Here is a 26,885-nt window from a genome sequence, read left to right as displayed (position 1 = left end):
GCTGAGAGACCAGCCGCTGCTGCCGCCTCCGCCCCAGGTAAGCTTCGTCCCAGGGGGATGCCGCGGTGTGGCGGGGGGTGGGAGGCCGTTCCGCCATGGGTTTCGGGGGGCTGAATGCCAGTGCATTCGGCCTCACTGAAATCCGTGGCGGAATTCTCTGCCATCCCTAGTTGTGGTGCTGCCCGCGGCCATTGTGAATATTCAAGCTGCTGCAGGTGATCGCAGTGGCTTATCGTAACATCTGAACCCGGGCAGGGTGTGTTGTTGGCATGGTTAACAAACCACCCACAGTCCTAAAACATCCCATGGGTTGTGGGTGGTTTGTTAACCCACACCAACAACCCACCCTTCTCGGGTTTGGGCATCAAGATAACTGGTGGTGACCGATTGACTGTTCGCAATGGCTGCCAGTATGTGCTGTAAACTATTGTGGCTTATCTAACCATTGTGCCAGCAATCATGTGAGCCAGGCCAATGCATGCTTGTGTATGAGGTTTCATGTACTTCCCCTCTCCTTCAGGACACATTACATTTTTCCCTTTGAGTTTATGAAACAGCTGTTTTTTATTTGTTGATAGCTGGCAGCCCAGTCAAAACTAAGCCAGCATAGATTACTCCGTATTACAACAGCCATCATTCAAAACCATATATTGCTGTTGAGGAAAATGCTTCTTCCCCCTCCCCCAGCTATTTTGAGAACATGGGGCCTGCTGGATAAGACCCAAGGCCTAACTAGGCCAGCATCCTGTTCCCACAGTGGCCAACAAGAAGCCCCAATGGGAAGCCCACAAGCAGGACAGGAGTGCAACAGACCCCTCCCATTCATCTTCCCAGCAACTGGTACAGAGGCACAGACTGCCTCCATTACTGGAGGAAACATAGAGCCAGGCTAGTAGCCCTTGATAGTGAGGACTGCAGGTGTGATCCCCGAAGAAAAGGGAAGCCTGAGGCCTGACAGCTGAGGTCTAAATCCCTGTATTAAAATAGGTCCTGGTGCTCCAACCCTGTGTGCCCACCCTCCACTACGCCACTGGCTGTTAGGCAGTCATGCAACGGGGCAGGTGCCTGCGCTGTGCTGGACTTCCTGATTTTGCACGAAACAGAAGGAAGAAGCCAGATCCTTGTCATCTGTTTTAAGTGGGGAGAACATGGTATTGTACCCGTCTGGTGTTGTTGCTTTTGCTGCTACTGTTTCTTTTTGTTGTTGTGTTTTTCTTTTGACTTACAGTTTTATATATTACCCACCTTGGGGGCCTTTCAGGCAGCAAGGAGGCCTATAAATATTGAAATAAATAAATGAACACACAAACAAACCCAGATGATGGGGATTAAGAGAAATGTGAGCAATGCTGAAGCTGTTCTCCTCCTCCTCAGATGCAGACCATTGCACCAAGTGTCCAGAAGATCAGCATCCAAACGAGGCCAGAGATTACTGTGTGCCCAAGAATATGAGCTTCCTGTCCTGTGGAGAACCCTTGGGGATCATCCTGGTTTCCTTTGCCCTGTTCTTGTCCTTAACCACAGGGTTGGTGTTAGCCATCTTCATTAAGTACCTAGACACCCCAGTCATCAAGGCCAATAACCGGGACCTGTCCTACATTCTCCTCGTCTCCCTCCTGCTTTCCTTCTTGACCTCCTTCCTCTTCATTGGACGGCCAAGGAAAGTGACCTGCCTTCTCCGACAAATGGCCTTCAGCCTCATCTTCTCAGTTGCCGTCTCTTCAGTTTTGGCTAAAACGATGACTGTGGTGCTGGCCTTCCTGGCCACAAAGCCAGGGAACAGGGTGAAGAGATGGCTGGGGAAGAGTTTGGCCAATGCCATTGTATTTGCCTGTTCCGCTATTCAAGCTACCATCTGTATCATCTGGTTGGGGATCTCTCCTCCGTTCCCAGACTCTGACATGCAATCCCAGCCCAGAGAGATCCTACTGCAATGCAGTGAAGGCTCTGTTGTCATGTTTTACAGTTCCCTGGGCTACACGGGCTTCTTGGCTGCTGTCTGCTTCATGGTGGCTTTCCTAGCCAGGAAGCTGCCTGGGGCCTTCAATGAAGCCAGGCTGATCACCTTCAGCATGCTGGTCTTTTGCAGTGTCTGGGTGTCCTTTGTGCCCACCTACCTGAGCACCAAGGGGAGATACATGGTAGCCGTGCAGGTCTTCTCCATCTTGGCCTCCAGTGCTGGCTTACTGGGCTGCATCTTTCTTCCCAAATGCTACATTATCTTACTGAGGCCTGATCTGAATACAAAGGAGCATCTCATGCTGAAAACCCAAGATGGCCTCTGATCCTTGTTCACCACCACCAGAACAGGACCAGGACCACCGCTTCCAGCGATGGGTAGCCAAGCTGTCTGGAATGGATTCAGGGCCTGTTGATTTGTAGTGGCTTTGCGGGGGTTGCGAAGTGCTGTTTTTGACATATACAATCCTAAATGGTTTTGGCCCAGGTTACTTGAAGGATTCCACAGGCAGCTGGTTGGCCACTCTGTGAGCAGAATGCTGGACTAATGGACCCTTGGTCTGATCCTGCATGGTTCTCCTGATGTTCTTACCCATGCCTCATGTCGATATCATTTATCCCTAAGTTTCAGTAACAGTCATTGCCCCAGTATGGCCTTCATGGCCCGCTTGTTTGTCCTCTTTGTAACCATTTTCTATCTTCCAAGTCACCAAATGTCTAGTTCCTGTACCTTCCTTGGTTCCCCTTCTTGTGACTGTCTGTGGCTTTGCCATTTTACCGTAGCTTCACTTCTGACCAAACTTACGTTATTGCTGTGCTATGGGGCTTCATGATATGCCCTCTGTCCTATACTATGGTTCCATGCTAGCAATATGAATAAAAGCTGATTAATAAACAAAGTATGCTTTTATATCAGGTTTTATGTACTTCCATTCTACGCTTTACATTTTCCCCTTTTGGTTTATCAAAATGCTCTCTTTTATCAATTGATATCTGCCAGCTACCTTCACATAACGGGTTGGAGGCCATTTATACCAGGAAATCGAAACAATTAACTTTACCCTGACATTACGATAACATGAGGAGAAGCACAATGACTGGAGAGAATGTCTCATGGAAAGCAGTGGTACTTACTTCTGACGAGACACGAGTAGGATGAGGCTGCATGAGGATTGCTCACGAGTAAATGAGTGCAGCCAGAAATTGGGGAGAGCGCATATGACCTCATAAGGTGTACTGTAGTTCATGGTAAATATTTAGGGGTGGATCCAGGAACTGCCTTCCTTGAGAGGAAGGGCTCCATTCCTGGAAGGTCTGTCTATCTATTCTTTGGGGTCCTCCCTCCCTCCCTCCCTCCTTCCCCCCACACCACACAGCACCTCATTTAGCAGGGCCTCCTACCTGTTTATTGAGCATTTTGTCCAGGCTAGAGGGACTGTAACGAGAAGCAGGGATGGGGAAATCCTCTTTGGCCAGCAAAGTTCGATCCAGCTTAAATCTGGATCCAGCTCTTAACCTCTGGCCTGCCACTGTTCTCACTGTTCTTTAGGTTTGCGGGGTGGGGGACATCTTCCCTTGCAGAAAGCCCAGAAAGAAAAAGTGGAGAAGTTTTAGAAAGTAATGATCTACAAGGATTGAAATGGGGGTGGGGGTGGGGTGGAACGCAACAATGAAAAGAGCTTATGAGGGAGAAGAATGTGTGCAGAACATGCCCCGGGAAGAGGGATACTATTTTTTCTAGCATTCATGAAACAAAAAGCAAGACATTTGCTAAGGCTGACTCGAAATTAAAGCCAAGAGAGAAACACAAGAGCCAATTGTTCCTTTGTGTCTTCCAACAGCATGAAACAAATATACTCTAAGCACCAGAAAGAGATGCTGATCAGGATAGAGGGGGAGAGATTCAAAAGGCCATCTAGGCCAAACGCAGCAAGAAGGGCCCTTCGTTTCCCTTTGGGTGAAAGTCCAGGCACATTTACGGTGCAATTCTTAGGGGTGTCAGAGAATTTCTCGCCGAAACTTCGGGGGGCAGAGTGCCAACGTATTCGGCCCCCCGAAGTAGTTTCGGGGAGAAATTCTCCGCACCCCCCCCCCGCCCCCCCCCCCCCCAGGATGGGACTTACCTTTCCCTTATGTCGCTTCCGGTGGCGGGTCGCAGCGGCGGTTCGGCAGGGGCTGCCGCCGCCATTCCAAGAAAAGTAAAAAAAAAATAAATGCCCCCGTGATAGGCTACGTGACGATTAACGTAGCCTATCATGGCTAGATTTGCGTGGTTTTTTTTTAACTTTTTATTTTGTGGCCGGGCGACGCGAGGCGCCTCCCCCCCTGCCTGAATTTCGGGAGGAGAAGCGAAGCGCCTCCCCCCCACCGCGAAGCAAGCTGCGAGACGAGGTAAGTGACTTTCGAGCACTCCTAGCAATTCTACATATGTTGCCTCTGCAGTAGGATCAGTGGCCTTTCTCCAAGGTAGGTGAGTGTACAATTGCAGCCTTAAAAGCCCAACATCCACGGAACAGAGAAGCTGTTCACTAACTGTGGTTGTGTCCTCTGCTTAATATCAGCCCCTCTCCAAAACTGCCCACAGTTCAAAGTTTCCTGCAATTGTATTGGTTTCCCTCTCCAGTCAGAAACTTGTTCTATGTTAATTAATTAATAGACAAAGAGACCAGATACCACGGGTTCCCATCTGTTCTTTCCCTACCAAATAAAGTCTGGTAATTTTCAAATCCTTATCCAAACCAGAATTATCAATATTTTCATTATTTCTTTGATATACGTCCTCACAAGAAATCCCAGGGTGCTACACAGAATCATTAGAATTGTATTGTTTACATATCATTAAAATATTAACTATAAAGCTAAGACAATAACACACCACAACACGACAATGTTAAAGCACCAAAGTCCCAGGGCCAGGTTCCTTTTCAAAGGACAGGATCCAGTGGGGCATTTACGCCCCCCCCAATTCTCTTACATCCGACCGGTTCCATGGCACAGGTGGCCCCCACTGCCTGCACAATGGCAATTCGTGCTTCTGCAACAACCCACCACGACTGGAAATGCTTGTTTCTGAAAGGAGATGGATTGGCTCAGCTTGCAGAAGGGAGCTCCACCAACCTGCCTATTTCCAGAAAGGACAGTTTCCACTCATGTTGGGGTCAGTGCCCCATTGCACTCTGCCCCAAATCTGGGTGAACAAATATATATATTTTAGATGTTGCCTTCAATTCAACCACGTTGGGGCCAACTGTCCTTTTCCAGTGGCCAAATGCCAGAGTCAGGGTGCTGCCACCAAGCAGGCCCTGTCTGAAGTAGGGATGTACGAATCACTTACCTGTTCCGGTTGGGGCATCTGCTGGGGGGGAGGGGCTCCGTCCCTCCCCCTGGAATCCTCGACTGGGGGGGAGGCGATCCGGTCCTCCCCCCATGGAATTCTGCCCGGCCAGCTTTGTTCCGCAGCGGCTCCCTGCAGCAGCCGGCCATGTCCATCCACAGCCGGACTTCCGGCCACGGACGGGCTGCTGCGGATGCAAATGGAGGCCACCGTAGTGGCCGACATTTGCATCCTTCCGGGCTGCCGTGATAGGCTACGTAAGAATTTACGTTGCCTATCACGGCTACCCCCCCCCGGAAAAAAAACGGCATACGCAAATAGCGGCGGCTACAGCGGCCGCCATTTGCGTTCCCTATTTTTCGCTGTTCTAGCCTATGTAAATATTTATGTAGGCTAGAATGGCAAAAAATAGGGAACGCAAATGGCGGCCGCCATAGCCGCCATTTGCGTAAGTCTTTTTTTTTGGGGGGTAGCCGTGATAAATTCTTACGTAGCCTATCACGACAGACTGGAGGGGCAGCAATGGCGGCCGCAGCAGCCCGGCTACAGCCGGCCAGCCATCGCCGCTGAATCCACCGCCTAATCCGCTGCCGGAATTGCTGCCACCGAATCCACCACCAGGACCGCTGCCACCGAATCTGTCACATGCCGCAGGTAAGTGCCATCCCGGGGGATTCCGCAGAGGGGACGTGGGGCAGGAGGCCGTTCCGCCATGGATTCCGGGGGGCCGGATTCTACAGAATCTACAGAATCTGGCCTCACTGGAATCCGTGGCGGAATTCTCCGCCATTCCTAGTCTGAAGTCACTCTGCTAGGGGCCAGGTCCACTGGTGGCATCACATCTCAGGTCTCCCTGGCCACTCCTAAAGCACTGGTTGGTTGATTGCAGGGGAGGGTGGTGGCTGCGGCAGGGAGAGCAAAATAAGGGAAGACGGGCTGGTGAAATCTGCTCCCAGGAGGACAGTCACTGCCCAGGGAGACCGCGAAGGAGTACCTTGTCTGCAAGCACCGACAAGGCCTTCCTTTGCTTGGAGACCTGGAAATTCCCAGTTGGAAGCCACACGAGGACCACAGGATTATCAGAACCGGAAGAGTCCCACCCACTTGCCCGGGCTTGACACCATCCAGAAGAGGTTGAGCACCCTCCAGCCAACCAGAAGAACCACCCACTAACAGCATCTCAGTCTTGTCTGCATTGAGCTTCAATTGATTAGCCCTCATCCAGTCCATGATCACAGCCAGGCCCTGTTTTAGCACATCCACTGCTCTGCAACAAAGAATGAGTTATGGGAGGGTGGTTTAACCTTCAAATCACCCATGCTGACCAGGTGTGCATGACATGGCATATTCCAATTGCCCCGGGACATGCCGTGGCTCATCAGGGGTTAAAGATCCTACAGTTAGCCTGGAGCTTCCAGCTCCCAACCCAAACTTCCTATGCAGAAGAACACCATGCTCAAAAGTTTCAAAAACTACGGATACCAAGGGAGACCAACAGATCTGAGGGAATCAGCAGGGTCACACTCCTCCTGTTCCTCTCTTAGCCAAGGTCACCTGACAGGGCGACTGTGAAGGTTTGAAGCCTACAAAGGCAAAGGGGGGGGGAACGTTCAGGCTGAGAGGATTGGAGCTTTTGCTGGGAGGGGGTATCCCTCAGGGGAGCAGTTTCATTTCTCTGCCTAAGTGTCAGCTTCATTCCTGCGCTGACGTTTCCTTTCTTCAGGTTTAAAACAGGACTTTTGGTTTTGAGGGAGGAGGGTATTAAAAAAGTGAGAGAGCCGGTAAGAGTCAGAGTCAGGGAGACCAGAGTCTGAGGAGGGAGCAGGAAGAAGCAGTTTGGAGAAGACAAAGTACCGTTAGGGTAAAGGAACTCATGTTTCCCAGCTTTTAGTCTCTTGTAATGCCTTTTGTGCCACTCAGCTCTACTGTTTAAAGCTTCGCACGTATTTCTGATCATCTCGATGATTTGTTTTACGGGAAAGGATTTCACTGTTCCTATTCGAAGCATGATTTTTCCGTGAGAGGCTGGACGAGATGCAGAGAGGAAGAGAAAGTGGAGATGCTGCCCAGGAGGAGCTTGAGAGGATCCTGTCCCAGGACAGCTACAGCACTTACGGCACTGTCCAGGCCGTGGCGCACGCCTTAGATGCTGCACACTCCCCAGAGCCAAGCAGGTGGCAGTGCTGGATGGCGCGGGGAGCGAATGTCAAAGGCTACAGCCATGGCAGGTATTTCCTTCCCCTTCCTGGCAGCCTCAGTTTAAGCTGCAGTCAGCACAAGCCTAGATGTGATGAGAATCTGGAAGGGCAGGGACGCTGCCACGGCTCTCCTGTTAGTGTCAACGGGGGCTTTCCTACCACTGCGAATTCCAGAGGGGTGTTTGTGGGGCAGGGGGAGGTTTCTGATCAGAAGGAGCAAAGTATTAAAGCCCTCCTCTTGCCATTTATTTATTTGTTTAATTTATTAATCGCCCATCTGGCTGGTCACCCAGCCACGCTGGGCGATGTACAACAACAAAATAGTTAAAACAATAAAATTCTACATTAAAAACATCATAAAAAATACCCTAACCCACCCAGAATGCCTGCCTGAACAATGTTTTTAATGCGTGGCGGAAGCTCACTAAAGAGAGGGCATGGCGGAGTTCCCTAGGGAGGGAGTTCCACAGAGTGGGGGCCACCACAGAGAAGGCCCTCTCCCTCATCCTCACCAGCCTAGCTGTCCCAGCTGATGGGACAGAGAGAAGGCCATCCGAGGCTGATCTTGTTAAGCGGCCTGTCTGGTGTTGCTGGAGGCGCTCCTTAAGATAGGCTGGGCCAGAATCATATAGGGATTTAAAGGTCAAAACCAACACCTTGAATGTGGCCCGGAAAACAACTGGTAACCAGTGCAACTCCTTCGGCACTGGAGTGATGTGATCTCGCCGGCGGCTGCCTGTAATCAGGTGAGCCGCCACGTTCTGTACCAGCTGCAGCTTCCGAAATGTCTTCAAGGGTAACCCCATGTAGAACGCATTACAGTAGTCTAAACGAGAGGAGACCAGGGCATGTACTACTGATGGGAGCAGATGGTCGGGAAGGAAGGGGCGCAGCCACTGTATCAGATGTAGTTGGTACAGCGCTGTCCGGCTCACAGCTGACACCTGAGCCTCCATGGACAGCTGTGAGTCTAAAATGACCCCCAGGCTGCGGACCTGGTCTTTCGAGGGTAGCTGTACCCCATTCGGCACCAGGTCAACATCCCCCAACCTCCTCTTGTCTTCCACCAAAAGTACCTCGGTCTTGTCAAGGTTCAGCTTCAGCTTATTCCTCCCCATCCAGCCACTCACCGTCTCCAGACATTTGGGCAGGGATTCTATGGCCAGCCCTCGTGAAGATTTGAACAAGAGATAGAGCTGCATGTCATCCGCATATTGATGACACCGCACCCCAAACCTCCTGATGATAGCCCCAGCGGCTTCACATAGATGTTAAATAGCATTGGGGAGAGGATGGAACCTTGTGGCACCCCACAAGTGAGTGGCCAGAGGTCCGAAACCTCTTTTCCCAGTGCTACCCTCTGGTACCTGATGGAGAGGAAGGACCGGAACCACCGTAATATGGTGTCTCCAATGCCCAACCCCTCCAGGCGGTCCAGGAGGATACCGTGGACAATGGTATCAAAAGCTGCTGTATCAAAAGTTGCCATGTAACAGAACTGGGACATCTCTACACCAGCCTGCATGTAGGAATTTCTGCTTCTGTTTCAATTGCAGGATCGCAAAGACTCCCTTTTTCATCTGCTTCCTTCTCCACCCCATCCCCTCCTTCTCCCAGTATCAGAGTCTTCCATTACCTTCCATTGGTCTCGCTCCTCTTCTTGCCGCTTTCCCTCTTCTCACGGAGGAAACTCAAGCAGAACACAATGGGGTAATTTGATAGCTCATTGTCTGCGATCTATTTGAAGATGGAACAAAAGGCATCTGGAGCAGGAGACGCCTTGGGTGATCAGGGCATCATGTAAAGAGCCCGCAAACGTCCGCGAAGGAGCAATCTCAATCACGGGATAAAAGCTCCGTGTGAAGAAAGCCCTCATCTGCTTCCCCCTCTGTCTAGCTGCGCTGGCTGTTTTAAAAGGAGGTCAGTCACACAAGACCTCGCTACATGAGGTGTGGGCTGGCTGCGGGGTCATCATTATGTGCATGACACCCAGCTCCAGCTCTCCTTGTCATCGGATCCAGGTTAGGCAGGGGCTGTGCCGAATCCGTGCCTGGCCGTGCTAATGGACTGGATGAGGGCCAATCAGCTGAGACTCAGTCCAAACAAGACAGAGGTACTGTGAGTGGGTGGTTCATCTGCCCGCCAAGGTGGCGTTCAGTCTCTTCTGGAGGGGTCTGCACTCTCCCTAAAGGATCAGATGTGTCATTTGGGGTGCTTTAGGATCCAGTCTTGTCACTGGAGGCACAGGCGGACGCGGTGGCACGGAGCACGTTTTCTCCGCTCAGGCTGATATACTAACTATGACCCCATGTGAAAAAGGGTAGCCTAGCTACAGTTACCCACGCTCTGGGAGGGATGTATGAAACCACTTACCTGTTTCATAAGTAGCATCCACGGTGGGGGGGAGGCGCTCCGTCCCCCCCCCAATCCTCCCCAGCCGGCTCTGCGGCGACTCTGCAGAGCCGCTGGCCGGGTGCATCCGCAGCCGGGCACCTGGTTGCGGCAGGTCTGTGGCCGCAAAAGGCAGCCAGCGTAGCAGCCATCATTTGCATCCCTTCGCTGAGCCGTGATAGGCTACGTAAATATTGAAACAGATGCAGAGAAGCTTTGTGGAAGAGAGCGTAGAAATAGCCCCAGTTTTAGCTGATCATTTAATATCTGCCCCAATGTGGCCAACTTGTCTCGTATTTTTAGGAGACTTGCAATATGCTTATCAGCATCCCCTCTACCCTTTATTTATTTACTTAATTTATTACTTTTCTATACTGCCCAATAGCTGAAGCTCTCTAGGCAGATCACAGCACTTAAGCTTGTAAAGAATAGTTCTCAAGCTTGTAAAGAAGAGTTCTCTAAACAATCAAACTTGTTTCTGGGTCTCATTTTCCCCATATAATTTTTGCAGTACTTTAAGCATATCTGGAGTGATTTTTTTCTCCCTTTATATGCACACTATGATCATCCGGTAAGCATAGTATTAATACATTTTCTGCCTTTACCTCTTCGGAATCCCATCTTGCAATTAGGGTTGTACGAAACCCTGCTTACCTGGCTCCGCCGGGTTCCGCAGGTGGGGGGAGGCGATCCGTTCCTCCCCCCGGAATCCTTGACGGGGGGGAGGCGATCTGTTCCTCCCCCCCAGAATCCTGCCCGGCCGGCTCGGCTCCACAGCCAGGCCACAGAGCCGCTGGCCAGGCCAACCCGCAGCGGGACCTCCAGCCTCTGCTGGGCTGGTGCAGACGCAAATGGCGTCCTGAGTAGGGGACGCCATATGTGTCCCTATGATAGCCCATGATAGGCTACATAAATATTTATGTAGCCTATCACGGATAAAATGGGAACGCAAATGGCAAATGGCATTTACGTAGCCTTTCACGGGCTACCATAGGGTTGCAAATGGCGTCCCCTTGTTAGATAAAAATAGTCCTTGCTTTCGGTTTAGAAGGAAAGGATGCCAGGCAGGCAGCAGTGGATCCAACACTATTTTATTGAAACGTTTTGCAAAACGGGTGCAGAGCAGTCTGGACCTCGAGACACGTGTGCAAAAGCCTTTTATACCATATTGCTTCTATTGTTCTTACTAGTAACCAATGAAACAGTTAGTACATCGGCTCACCAAGTCAATAGCCAATAAACAGTTAGTATCAGCTTACCAAACTGTTAGTCATGAGCACGTCAGTATGATTTTCTTTTTGCTCTGCCTACATTTTTTGCCATTCGGGATTTTATGTAACTTGAGACGCCAACAGTTACGGAGTCTCTTTTTCTAACACCCTGCTCAGGACGCCATTTGCGTCCACACCAGCCCGGCAGCAGCCGGAGCCGCCGCCGCCGAAGCCACCGCTGGGGCTGCAGCCAGGTAGGCTCCATTTCGCGGGGCTTTTGCGGGGTGGAGGGGCGGGGGGCTCTGTTCTGCCATGGATTCCGGGGGCCCGAATTCACTGGAATTCGGCCCCCCTGGGATCCGTAGCAGAATTCTCTAACATCTAGGAATGGCAGAGAATTCTGCCACGGAACACGGTGAGGCCGAATGCCAGTGCATTCGGCCCCCCGAACTCCATGGCGGAATGGCCTGCCACCCCCTGCCCCCCCACAGATCCCCCCCGGGACAAGACTCACCTGGGGTGGATTTTCTGGGCGGTGGTGGCTCTGGCGGCGGCTCCGGCAGCGGCTGGTCTTCCGACCGGCTGCCGCCGCCGCCATTTCCACCCTGGTAAAAAAAAAGAGAAAGAAAAAGAAAGACGTGATAGGCTACGTAAATCTTTACGTAGCCTATCATGGCTGGTTGGGTTAAAAAACAACAACAACCGCGTACGCAAATGGCGGTGGCTATAACCGCCGCCATTTGCGTTCCTTATTTTTGCCCTCTTAATCTACGTAAATATTAACACATGTTATTTACATGACCTGTAAATAACATGTAAATGTTATTTACATGTTATTTACATGTCATGTAAAGAGCCCGCAAACGTCCACGAAGGAGCAATCTCAAATGCAGTATAAAAGCTCCTTGGGAAGGAAGCCCTGAGCAAGTCCCCTTGAATTCAGCAGGGCTTACTTCCAAGCAGACACGTGTTGGACTGCTGTGTTGTTGTTTTGCCTGCACAACCAGGTACCTGGTCGGAAACACTTCCACGAATCGGTCATTTCATTTCATTCCCATACAGCCCAATAGCCAAAGTTCTCTGGGCAGTTCAACAACGGCAATTCCGATTGTGGCTTATGGTGGAAAAGCACTGATTGTGCAGGGCTGAAGCGGCATGTCTGGACGTGCCCCAGGATTCCTTTCCCTAGACAAAACACCCCCTAACCCCTTTCTCTTGATGCGCTTGTCTTTAGGATCAGACGGCGCCTCGTTCCAGGTGCTCCGAAAGCTGCCGCCCCGGATTCGCCAAGGTGGTGACGGAAGGAGAGCTGGTTTGCTGCTACGTTTGCGCTCCATGTGCAGAAGGGACCGTCTCCGCTCAGGCAGGTATGTCGCTCCAGACGAAAGGATGCTGCTCCGTGGGGAAGAGGGCACAATCTCACTCCTGTGAAGACTGTAACCGTGTTTTTAAAATGAGGATCCTTTCTTATCTCCTGTATTTCTCTCTTCTTTAGCACGGCATAGTCCATTTTCGAAGGACAAAGGAGCATTGCTTTATTCCAGCCCTCCCCAACCTGGTGACCTCCAGATGTGCTGGACAACTCCCAGCATTCCTGACCATTGGCCATTCTGCCTGGGGCTGGTGGAAGATGATGCCCAGCATACCTGGAAGGCACCAGGTTGGGGAAGGTTGCTTTATGCAAAGCCAGCTGTAGCTGTTATAGGTGTAGTGGTAAATGTGGATGCTCTTGACAGCCCCCCATAGCCATAACCCCAAAGAGAGTTCATTGCTACGGGGGTTCACAATATTTTTTCTGGATGTGGGGGAGGCAAATTATATACATCAAAGATATAAGATATATTTTCAAAATATGGAAATAGAAATCTAAAGACATTGATCAATTTATATAGAACGGGGGGTGGGGGGTATTCTCTCTTCCTACAAGTTGGTTTCTTGTCACTTTACAAGATGATGAGATTTCTCTAGGAACAGTGTATATCATAGGGGTGTTCTTCACTTTCAGCAGGCCAATCAATGAAAAAGTCTCAGAGTAAGAAATGTAAAAAGCGATGTGAAAAAGAATATTTCAGGCGACAGTCGTATCAGGCGGACCAGAGAGGCCTAGCTGAAATGGCTGCATTCTGAACCCAATCTTGCCCTTGGCCAATTCCTGGCAGGCAGTTTATTAGTTCAGCTTGACCTGGGGAAAAGAAAGCATGAAGAGAAAAATGCTTGTTCAAGATGGTTTATGGCCCAGACAGGTCTAAACCCCAGGGTAAAACCACAGAGAACAAGTTGGGAAATTCCTGTAAAACTGCAGAGCTTTTACAAAACTGCAGAGTAACCCATGTATGCATGTATGTAAGGTTTTATTTACATCCCTTCTCCTTCACTATGCATTACAATTTTCCCTTTTGATTTATGAAAAAGCTGTTTTATCTTTTGATAGTTAGCAGCCCATTCAACACTTGGTTGTTGTTCAGTCGTTCAGTCGTGTCCGACTCTTCATGACCCCATGGACCACAGCACGCCAGGCCTTCCTGTCCTCCGCTCTCTCCTGGAGCGTGCTCAAGTTCATCCATTCCACACTAAGCCAACATAACATACTTTGTCTTACAACAGGCATAATTCACGACCATATATTGCTGTTGGGGGAAATGCATTCTTCACCCATCCCAGGTACTGTGAGAACATAGACATAATCAGATGAGAAGAGGCCTGTTGGATAAGACCCAAGGCCTGACTCGTCCAGCATCTTGTTCCCACAGTGAACAAGAAGCCCCAATGGGAAGCCCACGAGCAGGACTTGAGTGCAACAGAATGCTCCCACTCACTTTGCCAGCGACTGGCACATGGAGACATACTGCCTCCCTTATTGGAGGAAATGTACAGCCATCCTGGCAAGTAGCCATTGGGAGTGAGGGCTGCAGCATGAGGGCTGACAGGTGAGGTCTACATCCCTGTTTTAAAATGGGTCCTGGTGATTCAACCCTGCATGTCTCCCCTCCACTATGCCACTGGCTGTTAGGCAATCAAGAGATGGGGCAGGTGCCAGTGATGTGCTGGACTTCTTGAGTTGGTACGGAAGAGAAGGAAGAGGCCAGACCCCTGTCATCTGTTTTAAGTGGGGAGAGGATTATATTATACCAGTTTAGTTTGGTTTTTTGCTGCTGCTGTTTCTTTTGGTTGTATTTTTATGTTTTACTTACAGTTTTACCTGGTAGCCACGCTGGGGACCTTTCAGTCAGAAAAGGCCCCTGTAGATATTTATAAATAAATAAATAAATAAATAAATAAATAAATAAATAAATAAACACAGATTATTGAGATATAAGGGAAATGTGAGCAATGCTGAAGCCACTCTTCTCCTCCTCAGAAGCAGACCATTGTACCAAGTGTCCAGAGGATCAGCATCCAAACGGGGCCAGAGATTACTGTGTGCCCAAGAATATAAACTTCCTGTCCTATGGAGAACCTTTGGGGATCATCCTGGCTTCCTTTGCCCTGTTCTTGTCCTTAACTACGGGATTTGTTTTAGCCATCTTCATTAAATACCTAGACACTTCGGTCATGAAGGCCAACAACCGGGACCTCTCCTACATTCTCCTCATCTCCCTCCGGCTTTCCTTCTTGACGTCCTTCCTCTTCATTGGCCGGCCAAGGAAAGCGACCTGCCTTCTCCAACAAACGGCCTTCAGCCTCATCTTCTCAGTTGCTGTCTCTTCGGTGTTGGTCAAAACGATGACTGTGGTGCTGGCCTTCCTGGCCACAAAGCCAGGAAACAGGGTGAAGAGATGGCTGGGGAAGAGTTTGGCCAACGCCCTTGTATTTTCTTGTTGCAGCATTCAAGCTGCCATCTGCACCATCTGGTTGGGGATATCTCCCCCATTCCCTGACTCTGACATGCATTCCCAGCCTAGTGAGATCCTACCACAATGTAATGAAGGCACTGTTGTCATGTTTTACAGTTGCCTGGGCTACACGGGCTTCTTGGCTGCCGTCTGCTTCATGGCGGCTTTCCTAGCCAGGAAGGTGCCTGGGGCCTTCAATGAAGCCAAGCTGATCACCTTCAGCATGCTGGTCTTTTGCAGTGTTTTCCCACTATTTTATTAGTTAACGACCAACTTCCTTACAAATGCAAATTCTAGGAAACTCTTAGACTACAATGGAAACTGCTGCTCCACACAATTGCAAATATCAGGAGAGGAGCTGAAGTGGAACTTAGAGACGTTGCCAGCAGTTTGAACAAGAACGTCTCAGCCAGACTAGCTTCGGAGAGATGCCCCACCCTTACAGTGGCTCCCTCCTATATAGGCTTTCACACGTAGGCAACCTGGTGGAGCGTCTGACCTCTGTCTCTGACTTTTCCCACTTCAGTCTGCAATGGACCCTAGCATCCCTCAAATCACACCCTTCACTCTCCACCTCCCCCAAAACTTGGGTTCGCATGGAGGAGGAAAGGGGGGGCCTTCAGGCTGAGTCATCTGTGTGTCAAGCTCTTGGGAAGAAGGTTTTGCCATATGTGAGCTCACTAGGGAGGGAGCCTCCCCTGGTTCTGGCTGTTCCAATTCTGAATCTGAGCTGCTAGATATCTCCACATGCTCAGATTCATTCCTGACACCAGTGAAGGAAGGCCTTGAGGTGCCACCACCTGAAAGGTCAGGATGTGAAAAGGGGAGAGAGGCACAGGATCATGGTTTAAAGCCAGTCAGGGAAGGAGAGAGGAACAATTCCTTACCCAGGGTGTTTTTTTAATTATTTTTTACCATAAAATATCGATGAAACAGATTATTATTTATTTCATTTCTATACCAATAGAAATGGTATTAATCAGAGCGATCAGAGTGAGTGAAGAGGGAGAACAAACAGGAGTTTGCCAGGCGAGGTCAAGGGGGAGGTCCCTAACACTTTAAAAAAAAAAAATGTTTCTTGTAACACACACTTCTATACCAGTGGGACTCTGTTGTTAACCTCCAGTGAACAGAGGACAAAGCACAGGCTATCCCAGTACAATCAGAAAGCTAGAAACATAAAGGGAATAGAGTAGTAGTGGGAGACTCCTTGCTGCGTGGGATTGAAACCCAATGCCAGGATAGAATCTGGCAGCCCTGAATCATGGAATCATAGAATCATAGAAGAGTAGGGTTGGAAGGGGCCTATAAGACCATCATGTCCAGCCCCCTGCTCAATGCAGGAATCCAAATCAGAGCATCCCTGACAGGTGGCTGTCCAGCCTCATCTTGAATGTCTCCAGTGTGGGAGAGCCCACAACCTCCCTAGGCCATTGGTTCCATTGTTATATTGCTCTAACAGTCAGGAAGTTTTTCCAGATGTTCAGCCGGAATCTGGTTTCCTGTAACTTGAGCCCACGTCCTGCATTCTGGGATGATGGAGAAGAGATCCTGGCCTTCCTTTCTGTGACAACCTTTCAAAAACTTGAAGAGCACGATCACATCCACCCTCAGTCATCTCTTCTCAAGGCTAAACATGCCCATTTCCTTCCCTCTGAGTTTCCACCATGCACATTGATTTACACACGCAAATTGCCTTTTTTACAGCCACATCACATTGTTTTCTCATATTTAGTTTGTGATCTACAACAATTCCAAGATCCTTCTCGCTTGCAGTATTGTTGAGCCATCTTGTAATTGTGCATTTGGTTTCTTTTTCTGAGGTGCAGAACTTGGCATTTATCCCTATTCAATTTCATTCTGTTGTTTTCTGCCCAGCGCTCCAGTCTATCCAGATCACTTTGAATTTTGTTTCTGTCTTGCAAAATATTAGCTATCCCGCCCAATTCTGTGTCATCTGCAAATCTGATCAGCTTTCCCTGCACCTCCCCATCCAAGTCATTAATAAAAATGTTGAAGAGCACTGGGCCCAGGACTGAGCCCTGCGGTACCCTGCTCCTTACCTCTCCCCAGTTTGAGAAGATCCCATTGATAAGCACTCTTTGAGTCCGATTCTGGAGCCAACTGTGGTTCCACCTGAGAGTTGTTTCATCTATCCAATTTTTAGCTAGATTGCCCATCAGAATATCAGGGGGCACTTTGTACAAAGCTTTGCTGAAGTCGAGGTATCTAATGTCCACAGCATTCCCACAGTCCACAAGGGAGGGTACCTGATCCAAAAATGAGATCAGATTCGTCTGGCAGGATTTGTTCTGGACAAATCCATGTTGGCTTCGAGTAATCCCTGCATTGTTTCCAAGGTGCTTACAGATGGATTGCTTTATCATCTGCTCCAGAATTTTCCCAGGGATTGATGTCAGACTGACTGGTCTGTAGTTCCCAGGTGCCTCCTTTTTACAGTTTTTGGAGACAGGGACAACATTAGCCCTCCTCCAGTCATCTGGCACTTCACCCGTCCACCAGGATTTATCAAAGAGAATAGATCGTGCTTTTGAGAGTTCTTCTTCCAGTTCCTTTATTACTCTAAGATGCAGTTCATCTGGCCCTGGAGATGTGAACTCATTTAAAGTAATTAGGTGTTGCGTGACCATATGCCTATCAATCTCAAGCTGCAATCCTGCCCCTTCAGCCTGTACTTCACCTCTGCCAGGGGGGTCATAGACCCTCTTTTGGGAGAAGACTGAGCCAAAGTAGGAATTGAGCACTTCTGCCTTTTCCTTGTCATCTGTTATCATTTTGCCATCCTTATTTAATAGTTGAATCACCATTTCTTTTCTCTGACTTTTGCTATGCACATATCTGAACAAAGCCTTTTTGTTGCTTTTAGCCTCCTTCACTAGCCTGAGCTCGTTCTCACCTTTAGCCTTCCTGACGCCATCCCTGCAATTCTGTGCTACCTGCCTGTACTCTTCCTTTGTAGCTTGGCCTTCCTTCCACATCCTGTGTGTGTCCTTTTTTGTTTTCAGATCATCTCTAAGCTTCTTGTGAAGCCACATTGGCTTCTTCTGTTGCTGCCGCCTTTTTTCTTGTTGGAATTGTTTGTAATTGTGCCTTGAGAATTTCTTTTTTTAAGAACTCCCACCCATCTTGGACTCCCATTCTCATTAGGGTCGCTTACCATGGGACCTTATTTATCATTCTTCTGAGTTTATTAAAATTGTCTTTCCTAAAATCCAGGGTATGCGTTTGGCTACGCTCGGCTTTTGCTTCCTTCCTTTATTTATTTATTTATTGCATTTATACCCCGCCTTTTTTCCTCTTGCAAGGAACCCAAGGCGGCTTACATTATCCTCCTCCTCTCCATTTTATCCTCACAACAACAACCCTGTGAGGTGGGTTGGGCTGAGAGTCTGTGACTGGCCCAAAGTCACCCAGTGAGCTTCCATGGCCGAGTGGGGACTAGAACCCGGATCTCCCAGCTCCTAATCCAACACTCTTGCCACTACACCACACTGGCTTTAGAACCAAGAACTCAAGTATAACATGGTCACTTTCCCCCAGAGTTCCCATAACTGCTACTTGATCCATTAAGTCACCTCTGTTGGTTAGGATCAAGTCAAGGACAGCCGATCCTTTAGTTCCTTCCTCCACTTTCTGTAGGAGGAAGGGATGAGCAACACAAGTCAGGAATTTCTTGGAGGGGCCATGTTTTGCAGAATTTGTCTCTCAACAAATATCGGGGAAATTGAAGTGCCCCATTACTACTACATCATGCGTCCTTGAAACATTGGCTATTTGCTTTTCAAAAGTTTCATCCTCATCTTCTCCTTGATTGGGTGGACGGTACTAGACTCTGTCCGCCAGGTTCCTTTTATTCTTTGCTCCATTTATTTTAACCCAGATGCTGCCAAGCTCATCCTCCTGTATTTCTGTGCAGAGATATGTATTTTTAACACACAGTGCAACCCCACCTCCCTTTCTTTTCCTTCTGTTCTTTTTGAACAAGTTCTATCCTTCAGTTACTGTATTCCAGTCATGGGAGTCATCCCACCAAGTTTCAGTTACACCTATCAAGTCATAATTTCCCTCCTGAGTTAAGAGTTCAAGTTTGTTTGGTTTGTTTCCCATTTCTGCTATGGATTGATGGATGCATCCAGGCTGACAGAATTTTCTAATGCTGATGTGAAAAGATGAGCAGTTCTCGGGGCAGCCAGGCTGCCCATGGCCACTCCCTTAGTCGCTAGAAAAAACTGACTGTCAGATGAAAATAGTTTTTTTCTAAACTGATATCAAGTAAATCCAGGGTGTTTTTTTCTGGCGGAACCTACTGGAACTGACTTCCGCACTTTTTCTTCTATGTATTCGTTGTGGGAGCTGAGTTCTGGCACCTTTTATTCCAGTTTTAAGTAAGATATGTTTTATTTTGCCCTGGTCCCCAAAATAGGGAATCACACCCAACATCTTCCTGTGCTGAAGAGAAGAATGTAAGTACAAACTGGCCCAGCTGTTGGGCAATGGAACAAATGAACAATGTCCACCAGAAGTATGACTGGTTATCTGCAAAAAATGAGAAACATGATTGCATTCAGTGCTAAAATGTTGGAACACTTGAAACTGAGAAGAATATGGGGATGGAAATATCTGAAGTGTGAGCAAATTATGACATCTCTGCATATGGCGAAACACGAAAGCAACCGTTGCTCCTTTAAGGGAAAGATGAGTTGACCATAAAGAGTTCATGTCATAAAGCTGCTGTTATGTTAGCGGAAGAATGGCTTTGTGCTACCTCCAGTACCAGAGGCAGTGAGCCTATGTCCACCAGTTGCTGGGGAACATGGGTGGGGGGGGTGCTGTTGCGCTCATGCCTGCTTGTGGGTTCCTGGTCAACAGCTGATTGGCCACTGTGTCAACAGATTGCTGGACTAGATGGACCCTTGCTCTGATCCAGCAGGGCTCTTCTTACGTTCTTAGCAGTAGGGGTGGACGAAAGTCCCTTACCTGTCGTCGAAGGACGTTTGCGGTGGGGGGGAGGCGCTTCGCTGCTCCCCCCGCGAAGTTCAGGATGGGGGGGAGGCTTCCCGCCTCGCCCCGGCCGAAATTCAGGCCGGGGGGGAGGCTTCCCGCCTCACCCCGGCCGAAATTCAGGCCGGGGAGGAGGCCTCCCGCCTCGCCCGGCCGCGAACGCGAAAGTTTTTTGTTTTTTTTTTAAAAACGCCCCCTGATAGGCTACGTGACGATTCACGTAGCCTATCACGGCTAGATCTGCAAAGTCAGCCATGATAGGCTACGTCAATCGTCACGTAGCCTATCACGGGTGACTTAAAAAAAAAAAAAGCGCGTACGCTAATAGCGGCCCCCATAGGGAGCCGCCATTCGCGTTCCTTATTTAGTCGCTGTAGTCTACGTAAATGTTTATGTAGACTACGGTGAAAATAAGGGCAACACAAATAGCGTTGCCCTTATTTTCGCTGTAGTCTACGTAAACATTTACGTAGACTACAGCGACCAAATAAGGAACGGGAATGGCGGCTCCCTATGGGGGCCGCCATTATCCGTACGCGCTTTTTTTTTTTTTTAAAGTCACCCATGATAGGCTATGTGACGATTGATGTAGCCTATCACGGCTGACTTTGCAAATCTAGCCGTGATAGGCTACGTGAATCGTCACGTAGCCTATCAGGGGGCGTTTTTTTTTTTTCTTTGATTGCAATGGCGGGGGCGGCAGCCGGTCGAAAGACAGGCTGCCGCTCCCGCCCCGCTCGAACACCTGCCGAACCGCCGGCCGGACCCGCCACCGGGAGGGACATTCGGTGAAGGTAAGTCCCGTCCCAGGGGCGGTGCGGGGGGCGGGGGGTGTTCGGAGGATTTCTCCCCGAAACTTGTTCGGGGGGCTGAACACGTTGGCGCTCGGCCCCCCGAAGTTTCGGGGAGAAATTCTCCGCCATCCCTACTTAGCAGGCTGAAAAGAGATGAAGTAGAATTTCCTGACGGGAAGTTTGCGAGGAGCGGCAGAGGTTTTCCTGCTCTTGCTGGCCAGCTCTCTAGCTGGTCTGACAATCCATGAAACAGTCACCCTGCCACCGGGACAGAAAACCCGATGGGTTCTCTGGGTGGCTTATTTGTGCAAAGCTACCTGTGACTGGAAAACCGCTCTGGTTTCAGAGGACACACTAAGCCACTCTGAGACCCCCATGAAGACAGCCCACGGTGGCTTAGTGTGTCATGTGAACGCAGTCACTAGTGTGGAGGTTTGTAGTTAACAGAGCCCCTAACCATTCTGTGTTTTGTGTACAGTCATATACATCCAAAGAGAGTCTCTTGGTCCTGTCTCAGATAACAGTGTTTCCATGGCTAAGAACAGGCCAAGCTCAACTGTCCCTTTTCCTATGTCTGAATGTTGTTCTCTTTGTCTAATAATTGGCACAAACATGTTTCCTTCCAGCCAGGCAGCTGTGCTCGGAGCCACACAGAGTTCGGGACGTTGCAGAGGTGATGTTTCTTCCCCTTATAATTATCAAAATCATTGTAATTTCTTCCTCTTCTCGCCAATGCTCAGGGGTTCGTTCCCCGCTCCTTGCTGCAAGATTGCCTTTGAGTCCAGTGACACCAACACCAGAACGGAGAGCAGCAGGAGGGAATAACGCCTTGAACGGGACCGAAAAAGCTGGTGCAAGGTTGCTGCATGAATGACTCCCAGCCATCAAGATCCTCCGCTGAGACTGAGGGCAGGGGTGTGTGTCCGTAGGGGGGGGGGGCATCTGCCAGAGTGAGGCTTGCTATTACGTCCTTTGGATCGGAAGCCTCGGCTGGGCTCCATCTGCATATACATATAGCCCTGCGGCTGCGGGGAGGAGCCAGGGAGGAGACTTCCGCCGGTGATGATAGCCCTGCTGCTGCTGCTGCTGCTGCCTCACGCAGCCTGTGGGCCGCTGCGTGCCAAATGCCCCCTGACTCTGCCCGGGGATCAAAATCAGGCGCGGAGTTACTATGAACCAGGAGATTTCCTGGCCAGCGGAGTCCTCTCTCCGAGAACGGCTGCATTTGTCCCAGTCACCTTCTCCGAGCCTCCCTCTCCCAGGATTTGGGCGTAAGTCATGATGTGTTGGTAGACCTAATGCTTCGCTCCTTGGTTCTGATTTCAAACAGCTGGGGAGGGGAATCATATTGGGGAGAGAAGGCAAATCGGAAATGCCTGATCCTGGTCAACGGCAAGGAGTGCTTCATGATTTGTGGAAGACAGGCAAGGATCCTGCCTTCTCCTTCCCACCAGGAACAGTTCGCCCCATGTTTGGAAGAGCCATGTGACTCTCCACCACCCCACCTAACATCAGCTGCAAGTGATCATTGAAAAGAGCTCTTTGTGGAATAGGCTTCAATATAAAACAAGGAAATTGCCATTTCATTATAACATAATAGACTCAGAATTCAAAACGTAAGGACACAAACAAAACATGTAGCACAAAATGCAGATGGCTAACGTCATTGGTAATGGCTTTTTTTCAAATTGATCTCGTGTCAATAATCCTGGAATGGAAAGGAAAAACAGCTACCCCTATCCCTTCTTTGATAGGGCTTACAAGTTAGCAAAGTAAAAGCGAAATGCCACTTTAAAACTTGCTTTAAAGGAAAAAACAACAGGGCTCGGAAGGCAGGGAGGAGACTGGCCAGAGCGGGAGACTGGAGCAGAGCAGAGGGGGCGAGGGAGGCAGAGATGGAGAGACGCACAACTAGCATGTCACCCACTGGCTCTCCTCGCCCTTCCCTCCCTGTGCATTTCCCCCTTAGCGCTTTGTCCCACTTTCTGTGGGTGTGTGCTGGGCTGTTACTTCTGAGTAAACACATTGGCTGTAAAGCTTTCCTTTCCTGGGAGTAAGTGCCCCTGAAATCTGTGTGGCTTGCTTCTGAGCAGGCATGCATAGGAGTGCACTGTAAGTCTACTTAGAGTAGCAGTCTTAAGGTCTCCCATCCCCTTCAGTGCATGTCCTTGGAACCTCCCCCTCCCATTGACTTCACTGACTGCTTCTTCTCCCTTTTGCTCACCGGTTTGATGGGCTTTTCCCCTCCCAGGTGATGGGGAAGGCTCCCTTCTCAGCCATGAAGGAGAAAGACTTGACACTTAGGATTTGAATGGTATCTGAAAACCGTTCAGTTGGGAGTGCCTTCAATTGGGAAGTCAGCCAGCCACTACCTCTTCTTCTAGCCCACCTTGCAGGGTTGTTGGGAAGCCAGAATAAGGGGGAAGAGCGAGAACACCATTGTGTGGGGAGGGGAACAAGCAGGGTCTAATGAAGAAGTGTCCCGGTGAAGCGGTTGCCTGTGGGAGGAGGGCACTACGGATGGGGATGTTGCACATAGGACTTTGCTTAAAGGAAAAAACAAAAGGGCTCGGAAGGCATGGAGGAGACTGGCCAGAGCGGGAAACTGGAGCGGAGCAGAAGGGGGTGAGGGAGGGGGGAATCGGCAAGAGGAGGAGGCGGGAACACTGATGAGGCAATCGGATCCAACCCACACTCCCCTCAGACTCCACCCAGCCATGAAGACAACAATTCGATGAGAGCTCAGCGGAAACAGCACAGAGCCCCAGGCTGCAGTAATAATAAGCCGGGTCTTTACGGCTTGTGGAAACAGGAAAAGGAGATGATGCGATTGGGGAAACATTGCAGCAATGTTGCAAACATAGTGAAGCTGATAGTGCGGAAACACCCCCCAGGTGACCTTTCATTGCAACTGAATGTAGGAGGACATGTGAGACAACAGGGCTTTTTTCTTTTTTCTTTGGCAGGGGGTCATCTATGAGATACTGGCACATCCTTTCCTTCCTGTTGGCCATTCATGCAATTAACGAGAATCCGGGGCTCTTACCCAACGTCACCCTGGGCTACAACCTCTATGAGAATTATTTCGATGGGAGAGTCACATCCGACGCCATGATAGATCTGCTTGCCGGTGGAGAAAGCAATATTCCAAACTACAGCTGTGGAAGGCGGAATAACCTGTTGGTTGTTTTTGAAGGGGCCGACTCCGAAATCTCCAGCCACATTTCTGCCATGTCGGGCATCTACAAAATCCCCCAGGTAGGAACTGGAGTGCAAAAGAACCAGAGATGGGGGCGGAGGATGAAGCATTGAGGATAAAAGAAGGTTATTGAGATGGAAGGAAAGTATCTTTGGAAAGGCAGCTTGCAACATTCCACCAGAACTTCAGCTCGGTTCAGGTGTTCTGCCTGAGTCTCAACCTTTGTGGGGGGCCCAGAGCCCTGCCCGCTGCCCCCATGTGCAACACCCTCTCCCCACTCTGCCTGTTCTATTCCTTGTTGCTTTGAGAAGCAAGGTCTGACAGGAGTCTTCACTCCCATTTGTGTACAATGTCCATCACGATCAGGAGTCCCATTTCAGCACGGGGGGCGGGCGGGCACGCCATTCACATTCCAGGGAATACCAGTAGAAGCTCCCTTCAGACCTTTTCACTCAATATTGCAAGGTCAAGAGCAGTGTACGGATCCCTTTGCTCACTACACTGGTTGAGATCTGCTTTCCTCACTAGATGATTTATGGGTTTGTCCTTATCTGTAAAACTCAGCTCCTTCCTGTCTACCAGAGGGTCCCAAAGAAGAATGCCAGAGCCTCGGGGTCGTCCAGATGCTCCTGTCTGTCAGATGGAGGTGGACATAAGTGAAGGAACCCCTTCACTTATACCAAGCCTGAAAGAAAATATGTATAATGCTTATAGTGTTTGTTTGGGGGCTGGACTTTTGGGGGCATTTCTTTTGCTTATAGTGCTTGGTAATGCTTTAATCTACGTGAACATGCCTATTCCATACATGTGAACTAAGCGCATACATGAGGGATCTTTTGGAGTTGAACTCTGGGGGCCTGATACCCCCAATCTGAGAGACTCAGAAATCAGACTACGTCCTTGAAAGTAATTGTTTGTTTTATTAAAGAAGAATTTAAAATGAATTAAAACCAAACATCGCGTGACCCATCATGGCTCTCCTGATGTTCTTATGTCCTTATCCAAAAGACATTCAAACTGAGCAGGGTAAAAGAGAACACACACTAAAATAATCAGTAGGAAAGCTAGGTGGATTGGGACACACATAAATTTTTCTCTCTGTGTGTATAAGTGTATTTGTATTCAAAAGGTGGTGAGGGAGGTTTGGCACTTTAAAGAGAGGGGTTTTACTGCAAGCGGTAAAGGACAGTGGCTAGCATTGAAATGGAAACTAGCCTGTGGGTGAGGAGGCAAATCCCAGCCTAAACTTCATGGTCACAAGTGCCTTTCTAGCCTGTCTCTCTGTGTGCTGCTGATTACTGGAAAGGGGAAGAAAAGGGGGAAGGGAGGATGGAGGAAAGGTGTTTCGGCCTGGGATGATACGAATGGGGGAGAAACAAATTGCATATGGAAGTGTGAGAGCATTTTGGAAGGTGGGGGGGTAGAGCGAAAGCAGGGGTTTGTGGATGAAGAGGCTTACAAGAGCAAAGGGAATCCTCGAAGCCTGATGTGTTTGGAGTAGGGATGGGGGAGAATTCCGCCACGGACCCCATTGGGGCCCGTGGCGGAATGGAGCACTCACCTCCGCCTCCCCCCAGAATCTGTCTGGGTCGGATCCCTCTCTGCGTCGATCCTGCAGAGCCGGCTGCCTGCTCAACATCGCTGGCGATACAGCCGGCAGCCATTGCCGTGCCATATCACGGTGCTAAGTCTCCGGACACAAATGGCGTGGTGGGCACCATTTGCAGCCGTAAAGCTGGTAGATTAACCTAAATGCAGCCGTAAATGGTTTTTAATTTTTCTGAACCCCACAGAGAGCTTTGGCTATGGGGTGATGTAGAAAGAGAATGAATGAATGAATGAATGAATGAATGAGAAGTGAGGGAAGTTATGTTGAGCAAGAAGGGGAAATAGAGAGAAGTGGGGATTAGCTCTTCTGAGCAGCACGTCTGAGGGGTCCTTCTAGATGGAAAAATTCCTCTCTGAACTCCAGGGATTTGGGTTTACATCATTGATCCAGATCCTGACAATCGTGAAAGGTTCATGAGGACCCTGATGCCTCTGAGGATCAGCAATAGCCACTATTGCATTCCCAAATGACTTTCAGAAGAACCTGTATTCCACAAGTTGTTCCAAAGAGAATCCTCTGAGATGTGAATAATCTTCCCTTCCTTGAGTGCCATTGTTTGGCAGAAAGGTGGGATACAAATCTAATGAATGAATGAATGAAAGAATAAATAAATAAATAAATAAATAAATAAATAAATGTGGAGACAAGACAGCTGGTGGGATGGTTATATGAGTTATATGAGTTATAACAGTTATATCTTAAGGAGCGCCTCCAGCAGCACCAGACAGGCCGCTTAACAAGATCAGCCTCGGATGGCCTTCTCTCTGTCCCATCAGCCAGGACAGCTGGACTGGTGGGGACGAGGGAGAGGGCCTTTTCTGTAGTGGACCCCACTCTGTGGAACTCCCTCCCTAGGCAACTCCATCATGCCCCCTCTTTAATGAGCTTCCGTCGTGCCTTAAAAACGTGGCTGTTCAGGCAGGCATTTGGGGTGGGTTAGGGTATTTTAGAAAATGTTTTTATTGTAGAATTTTATTGTTTTATTGTATGTTGTACATCGCCCAGAGTGGCTGGGTGACCAGCCAGATGGGCGATTAATAAATTAAATAATAATAAATAAATAAATATATGAGTGTTAGAAAATTTCTAAGGTTATTGGCAGGGAAAGAGAATGCAATGTAAGTATGAGATTAACCAAAAGAATTGCAATGGACAAAGCAGGCCCTACAAATGTGGCAAGAAGATGAAACATTGAGCTTCTCACATGATTCTGACACCTCCATCCTCTCCTCCTGCCTACAACTCTGTGGTCTGAATCCAAACTAAAATATGCTAACAATGGTGAACTCTCCCTTTTACTTCCTCCTGCGCATTACTTGACTATAAAAGCTAAGC

The 26,885-nt window shown here is 49.2% G+C and overlaps 2 protein-coding genes across 2 annotated transcripts in view; both read left to right on the top strand.

Annotated features, from left to right (window-relative positions):
• LOC146356234 (uncharacterized) overlaps positions 1 to 26,885 on the top strand; it is a 943,348-nt gene that overhangs the window by 114,554 nt on the left and 801,909 nt on the right. The window lies entirely within an intron of this gene.
• On the top strand, positions 12,256 to 26,140 carry LOC146356252 (vomeronasal type-2 receptor 26-like). Its single transcript, XM_084831838.1, has 3 exons — positions 12,256 to 12,460; positions 21,483 to 22,013; positions 23,709 to 26,140. The coding sequence occupies exons 2-3, from the start codon at positions 21,805 to 21,807 to the stop codon at positions 24,052 to 24,054; spliced, it is 555 nt and encodes a 184-aa protein (XP_084687964.1). The 5' UTR covers positions 12,256 to 12,460; positions 21,483 to 21,804; the 3' UTR covers positions 24,055 to 26,140.

This window comes from Heloderma suspectum, chromosome 2 (assembly GCF_057233095.1).
Source record: "Heloderma suspectum isolate Gila_16-S chromosome 2, 16-S_ref, whole genome shotgun sequence".
Taxonomy (NCBI): domain Eukaryota; kingdom Metazoa; phylum Chordata; class Lepidosauria; order Squamata; family Helodermatidae; genus Heloderma; species Heloderma suspectum.
Note: the sequence above shows the minus strand (reverse complement) of the source record. Positions and strands in the feature narration are given on the sequence as shown.